The 7,212-nt window shown below is 52.2% G+C and overlaps 1 protein-coding gene across 4 annotated transcripts in view; it reads right to left on the bottom strand.

Moving 5' to 3' along the window:
- FERMT2 (fermitin family member 2) overlaps positions 1–7,206 on the bottom strand; it is a 49,060-nt gene extending 41,854 nt beyond the window's left edge. For 3 of the 4 annotated variants that reach the window (XM_031066293.1, XM_014311859.2, XM_005417970.3), the window contains exon 1: positions 7,032–7,200. In XM_031066293.1, the coding sequence (XP_030922153.1) occupies positions 7,032–7,188 (157 nt within the window). In that variant the 5' untranslated portion in view covers positions 7,189–7,200. Of the gene's footprint in view, positions 1–7,031 lie in introns of all 4 variants that reach the window. The other variant, XM_031066295.1, reaches the window with a different exon arrangement.
- Between the last annotated feature and the right edge of the window lie 6 nt (positions 7,207–7,212).

Below are 7,212 nucleotides of genomic sequence, written 5' to 3'. Positions count from 1 at the left end.
CACACCATAAACCCCTGAAAGCCACTGGAACATTCAGAACTGAATCCTGCCAGCTGAGTTGTGCTCAGTCTTGTTTCTCTGCCCCTTCCTAAGCAATCAGTAAATTCACATTTCAGAATGAGAATGAAGAAATGCAGCTTCCCCAAGATGTTTTCACACTACAAGATTTTTTCCTCCAAGCACACCCAGGGCTGAAGCCAGTGAGCTCCACAAGGGCTGTAAATCTCCTTCCTTCCCCTCATCTGTCAGAAAAACCACCACTAAAAAAACTCCTCCAACACCCAAACCAGGAGCTGGCAGTGCTGGTGTCCCTGGTGATGTTGAAACAACTGAAGTTTGCACAGCAAATAATCCCTCATCTTTCCCAACTCAGTAAACATTCCCCACATCCACAATTTCAGGCAATTATCCACAATCCTTTTTTTTTTAATCACATCAAAGACCAAGGGTTAAAATCCAGGTGCTGCTTTGCTGAATCATGGAATCACAGAGTGGTTGGGGTTGGAAGGGACCTTAAAAACCATTTAATTCCACCCCAAGAGACACCTCCCAGAGGACCAGGGCGCTCCAAGTCCAACATGGCCTTGAGCATTTCCAGGGATTCTATTCTGAGTACAACTTATTGGAGTTTTTGGATGATTTAGACAGACCCAGGAGATTCCTGGGTGAAACACAAGCCCTGATGGAGAGGAAGATGGGAGAAAAAGGGAAAGGGAAAAAAAAAAAAGTATTCAAAAAAAGGGGAAGTGTGTGAATGGGATGATTTCTATGATTTTTCAGTTCCCCACGTGCCTTGTGTCAAATCAAAACCTGAGGGAGCTGGAAGAGGAAACTGCTGATTTGGGCTGGGTGGGAGCAGCAACCCCAACAATTTCCTGTCTGTGGTGTGACAAACCCAGGCTCTGGGATCTGCAGGAGGAGCACCAACATCACCTCCCACCCCGCGCTCCTTCCCCTCCCACAGGGACCTGAGAGCTCTTTCCAGCCCAATCAGACGGCTCACAGTGACAGAATTAAAAAAAATAAATACATAAAAATAAAATCCTAATTGTTTTTGCCCTTAAGGAATCATCACCACACTGAGTACAGATATTAATTGCTGTGACTGCAGCTCAGAGCTGCCTCTATGTGGCTTTTACCTCCCCCCAGCCTGAATTCCTCTGCTCATTGGCAGCTCAGCTGAATATTCCACTCAGGCTCACAAAGAGCACTTTCTTTGAGCCACCATCAATCCGAGCCCACGTTGGAGCTTTCTGGAGCCCAAAGCTGGATGTAAAGGAATGAGCCAGCCCCTCACTGATCAATGTGCATGGCTGGGGGGGTGTGCTCACAGCCCTGGTGTCACTTAATGTCACCAAAAATGCGCTGTTCGGAGGGTGAGGATCAGCACAGGCCACACATGAATCCACAATTAATTCATCAAGTGGCACTTGATGGAAATTGGAATGGCAGCAGCTCTGCTGGTCTCCTGGAGGATGCTGCTGAAGTGGAAGCATCCAGTGGGGTACCAACTCACCAATTCCAACCCAGAACAGCCCAAAATCCTGCCAGGATCTGGAGCAGGAGGATTTTGGTGCTCAGATCCCCTCTGTGCTCACCATCCCACTGCCAGCTGGAGAGGTTTTGCTGTTTAAAAGCTTGGAAAGAAATCTTCCAGAGAAATCTGGAGCAGGGTCAGTGCCTGCCCCAAACACCAGCCCCATTTGTGACATTATTTGGGACAAGGTCTCAGCATCAGCCCCAGAGGGGACACAAACAGATCCCTGAGGACTGAATGGCACCTGGAGTCCTCTCATGGCCGTCATGCACTTGGAAAGCAACACTGAGCACTGATTTTGAGGCAAAAAATCCTTCTCATCTCAGGTGGCACCTGAGGGACAGATGAGCAGCTGGGGATGTCCCAGGTGAAGGTGCCCAGGTGACATCGTGGGCACAGATTGGGAAACACCCCAAGCTCACCTGGCACTGAGCAGGGATGCTGAGACACCTGATTCTGGGAAGTGTGGCTACAGTCAGAGAATCCCAGAGTGGTTTGGGTTGGAATGGAAGTTAAAATCCATCTCATTCCACCCCTGCCGTGGGCAGGGTCACCCTCCACTATCCCAGGCTGCTCCAAGCCCTGTCCCACCTGGCCTCAGCTCAGCCCCAGCTGCTCTGGCAATTCCAGCCCAGCCAGGAATTCCCAATCCCCAACCTCCCCCCCATCCCTGCCCTCTGGCACTGGGAGCCATTCCCTGGCTCCTGTCCCTCCATCCCTTGTCCCCAGTCCCTCTCCAGCTCTCCTGGAGCCCCTTCAGGCCCTGCCAGGGGCTCTGAGCTCTCCCTGGAGCTTCTCCTCTCCAGGTGAGCACACCCAGCTCTCCCAGCCTGGCTCCAGCCCTCAGAGCATCTCCTCTGGATTTGCTCCAGCAGCTCCATGTCCTTCCTATGAGGATCCCAAATCTGGAAACAGCATTCTAGCAAAATCCAAAGCACAAGGAGCAAGCCACCTACAAGACAAGCCCTGCAGCCTCCTCCTGCCTTGTGCTCACAACAGCAATGGGCTGGGACAAGGACTCTGCATTTCTCTCCCATAGCCTTAAGCTGTTTCTAAGAGTTCATTCCAGTTGCAAGGCAAAAAAAAAAAAAAAATTCCCCAGCCAGTCTCACGAGGGCCTGGAGTGTTTATAAGCACTGCAAAACCTCAAACACAAACCTGGGCAAATCAATGACGCTGCACTTTGCTGGTGTTTTATTCATAAACCTTTCAGGGGTCCATTAAGGAGAGGAGACTTCACAGGCAGAATAACACTAATATTTAGAAGTGATCTTGCAAGGAGTGGAGCTGAAATCCTTGGAAGATAACACAGCAAAGTCTATTTAATGGTGAAGAGAGCCCCTGGGGTGAATCCCAGACACATCTGCAGGCTGAAACCACTTTAAAGAAGAGCTTGAAGTGCTACAACCCAAAATGCATGGGACAACTGTGCCAGTCCTCAGGTGACATCCCACCCTCTCCCAGGTGACACAAGGAGATAGTGGAGGAGCTGCCAAAGGGAACAATGGAGGTTAAATCAGTTGCACAAACCCTTATCCCAGCTTCAATTCACAAAAACAAACCCCAAGGCTTCAGGAGATGTCATCAGTGCCTGCCATTATCAGCTTGTCTGAGGGCAGAGGGTTTGCTCTGACATTTATCCAGGTCAGCTCTCCTGCCCATCCCAGGTCACTAAAATAGGGATTCCACCACATTACCCATCCTTAACCCCTTTTGGTCCAGAAGGACATCTATAATTCCAAATCTTGCTGTTTTTATTTTTTTTTTACCCACTTATCTATTTTCCTCAGGTAAAAGCCCAAAAATGTGCTCAGTGTTCCCAGCAAACCCTGGGGGCTGGAGTCACCTGCCACCCATAACCCAGAGAGAAATCCACATTTCCATCACAAAACTTCTATCCACAGACTTTCTGAATCTGCTCAGTGCACATTTAGGTCATCTGTCTTAGGCTGTGCCTCTGCCAGACACCATTTGTCCCCCCTGCCCTGTTTCTGTCAGCTATTCCTTTATTCCCATGACCAGACAGAGCATCCCCCATATATCCCACAGAATTCCATAAACTCCACAGAGCTCCTCCCAAGCATGCTTCAAAAAAAAGCAGGATTTTTTTAATTCCATGTGTTTAAAACAGCCTCAAGTTGACAACAACAATAACCTGTGTTCACTTCCTTCCTTCCTCTGCTCCCAGTGATTTTAAACCTCGCTTTATTTTTTTTTTTTGTTTGTAAGTCAATAGTGGCAAAATTCCTAAAAAACCCTGAGAGAGCACCAGGAGTTTCCAGTACAGACCCCAGCCCTCACAGAGCAACTAAATGCTGCTGCTCTTAAAACCTCAGCAGTTTTTTTGCTTATTTTTCAGGGATGACTTTGCCAAGAACTTGGCACGGCTCAATTAATGGAGTGGCTTAATCCAGCGGGTGATGAATAACAGGGGAGCCAACAGGTCATTGCAATTCACTTGAGTTACCAGAATCTCTATCTGCTGCTTGGGCTTCCTCCAATGCCTGCCTGCATCAGCCACAGATTTTAATTGCCTGCTCCCAAAGAGTCCAACTGCAGCTCTGTGCAGGCAGAAACTGAGTCCATGGGATTTATGGATATCTGCAGCCCTGAATTTAAGGAGGAAAAACTTTGCTGGGCTCCTGCTCCATCCCAACAGGATATTTACTGCACTCTTTCTCCTACAAGCATCAATAAATGCTGTAGGAGCATTTATAAATCAAGATTTTTTTTCTCTTTTCCAAGCTCTCCTTGCTGCTGGGAGGAGGGAAGGCATTTTTCCTACCAGCACCCTACAACCACAGTGTGGCTGATCTGCTGCAGATTCTCACTGATGTCCTAAACTTCAGTGGAACTCCAGGCAGGCCACAGAAATCTCCTTTCCAAAGCCTGCAGGATTTGTCCCAAAGGATGGAGCAGGCAAATCCCAGCCTAAGACACTGACCCACCTTCCTTCCTCCCCCCATAGTGTGGGGCATCTCACAGGGAAGCAAAAAACTGCAAGGAAACTTTATTATTAGGAAATTTCCTTAAACCTCACAGCAGAAAATCTGCTTGGCAGGAGAAGAATAATTCTTTTTAACACTGAAACTTGTCAAAGTAAGGAATTAAACAGATGAACGACAGAGAGGAAAAGGTTAAAAAATGCAGGGAAAGGGTTTTGATGTGGAAAAATTGCAAAATGAATTGATGCAGAGGCTGGATGAAGGGAGGCATTGAGGAGCAGGGGAGGATGAGGAACGAGCCCCGTCCCACCCGACCCCGCTCAACTGGCAGCAGCTCAAAGAAGAGCCATAAAAATAATGAGAGGGCTGGAAGAGCTGACACGCAGGAAGATGAAAAGGAACTAAATACGTATAGCCTGGCTGGGCAAGGAAAGCCAAGGGGAAAGGGAAGGCAGCAGCTGGAGATCTCCGTGGATGTGACCATGCCGGGAAGGGAGGCTGAGGGGCTGAGCCCTCCGGGGAGCTCCAGCCCCTCTCTCTCCCCACGCCGCCGCCGCATTCCTTCCCTCTCATACAATCCCTAATTTAACAAGTGGAGAGGATCCGGGCAAACATTTCGGGGGGGATGGATTACGTCAGGAGCTAATTTAGGTCCGGCCCCGTGCACATGCCTGGCTTTCCACATTTCCACACACGCTCGCTCCGGCCCTGGAGCTGCTCCGGCACCGAGGGAGCATCGCTCCTTCACTCACAAGTGGATTTTTTATCACCTCTAGAAAGCTGGATTGCTTTTTTCCCCACTGAACTTCAGCAAAACTTTCTGCACCTCCAGCGTTTAATTAAAAAAAAAAAAAAAAAAAAAAAAGGCAACCAGAATAAAATCAAGTTTTCGGGGAGTTCAGGCTGCCTCCAGCACGAGACCCTTTGATGCGAGCGCTCGCTTCCTTTGGAAACGCAGCGTATTTATATCCATTTTCATCCATCTCTTCCTTCCTGAGACTCCGAGATAATTAATAAATCAAAACCTAAGCACGGGGGAAGAGATGGGCTTTTTAAAGCCACACGAGGGCTGGCTCCGCATTGGAGCGGGACCTGCAGCTGACAGCTCCGCTACTCCCACAGCCGCAGGCACGAGCGGGGCCTCGCAAATAATATTTTATTTGAGCAATTACAGCCATCAGCCCGGGCTGCACCGCTGAGTAAACAAAGCCGAGCCATAAAGAACCGATAAAAAGACAAGGGGGGAGGAGGAGGAGGTTCCGGGGCTCCCCGCTTTCGGCGGGGACCGAGCCGAGCCCCGGCCGCGGCCCGGCGTTCCCACGCGTCCCGGACAAACGGGCCCTTTGTCCAGGTGTGCTCCCAAAGCCACCGCACACCGCCCTGTCCCCGAGGTCCCCCGGCCCACATCACCCCACTGATCGCCCCATGGGCTCTTCGGGAGCGCTTTGCTCGCACGGAACTTCAGGATGGAGTTTTGGTGTAAATTGTGGGGCGCCCCCAAAAAAACCCCCAGCCCCAAGCCGAAAACGGAGCTGGTTCCTAACTCTGCGCAAAATCCCGGGACTGCAGCAGCCGGCGGATGGGGCTGAGGCCACGGGGCGGTGAAATAGGTGAGAGGGGGAGCCTGGAAAGGCATGGGGGGCTAAGGAAGGGTGTGGGGACCTGGGGGGCTCCCTGCTGCTGGGAGCTAAGGCAGAGTACTGGGAGAGGTGCTGGAGCTAAAACAGCACAGGGGCAGGATGCAGGGACCTGGGCAGGGTGCTGGAAGCCTCTCTGGAGCACAGGACTGGGATAGGGTGCTGGGAGCTAAATCACAATACTGGAGCAGGGTGCTGGGTGCTGGAGCACAGCACTGGGGCAGGATGCTGGGGGCTACAGCCCAGTATTGGGACAGGGTGCTGGGAGACAAAAATACAGTTCTGGAGCAGGGTGCTGGAACACTGTGCTGGAACTGGAGCTAAAGCAGGGTACTGGGTCAGGGTACTGGGTCAGGGTGCTGCGAGCTGAAGCAGGTACTGGAGCAGAGTGCTGGGGGCTAAACTGGGGTACTCTGGCACTGCACTGGGCAGGGTGCTGGGAACTGGAGAACACTGGAGCAGAGTGACTGGAGCTGGAGCACAACACTGGAGCAGAGTGCTGGGGGCTAAACTGGGGTACTCTGGCACTGCACTGGGCAGGGTGCTGGGAGCTGGAGCACAGTCCTGGAGCTGAGTGCTGGGAGCTGGAGCACAACACTGGAGCAGAGTGCTGGGGGCTAAACTGGGGTACTCTGGCACTGCACTGGGCAGGGTGCTGGGAGCTGGAGCACAGTCCTGGAGCTGAGTGCTGGGAGCTGGAGCACAACACTGGAGCAGAATGCTGGGAGCTGCGCACTGCACTGGGCAGGGTGCTGGGAGCTGGAGCACAACACTGGAGCAGAGTGCTGGGGCTGAACTGGGGTACTGTGGCACTGCACTGGGCAGGGTGCTGGGAGTTAAAGCACAGCACTGGAGCAGGGTGCTGAGCTCTGGGAGGATGCCGGGCTGGCCGGGGGGTCCCGGGGCACTCACCGAGCTTCTCGACGAGGCGCAGCATGACGCCGCCGATGTGGATCTCGCCGGTGACCCGCAGGGTGACGTCGCGGCCCAGGTCGGTGACATGGACGCTCAGCTCCCACGTCCCGTCGGCGTAGCAGCCGTCCGGCATGCGGATCCCGTCCAGCGCCATGGCCCCGGCCTCCTGCGCCGCCGG

Source organism: Geospiza fortis, unplaced genomic scaffold (assembly GCF_000277835.1).
Source record: "Geospiza fortis unplaced genomic scaffold, GeoFor_1.0 scaffold23, whole genome shotgun sequence".
NCBI classification, from domain to species: domain Eukaryota; kingdom Metazoa; phylum Chordata; class Aves; order Passeriformes; family Thraupidae; genus Geospiza; species Geospiza fortis.
This window is presented reverse-complemented; position numbering and strand designations above follow the sequence as displayed.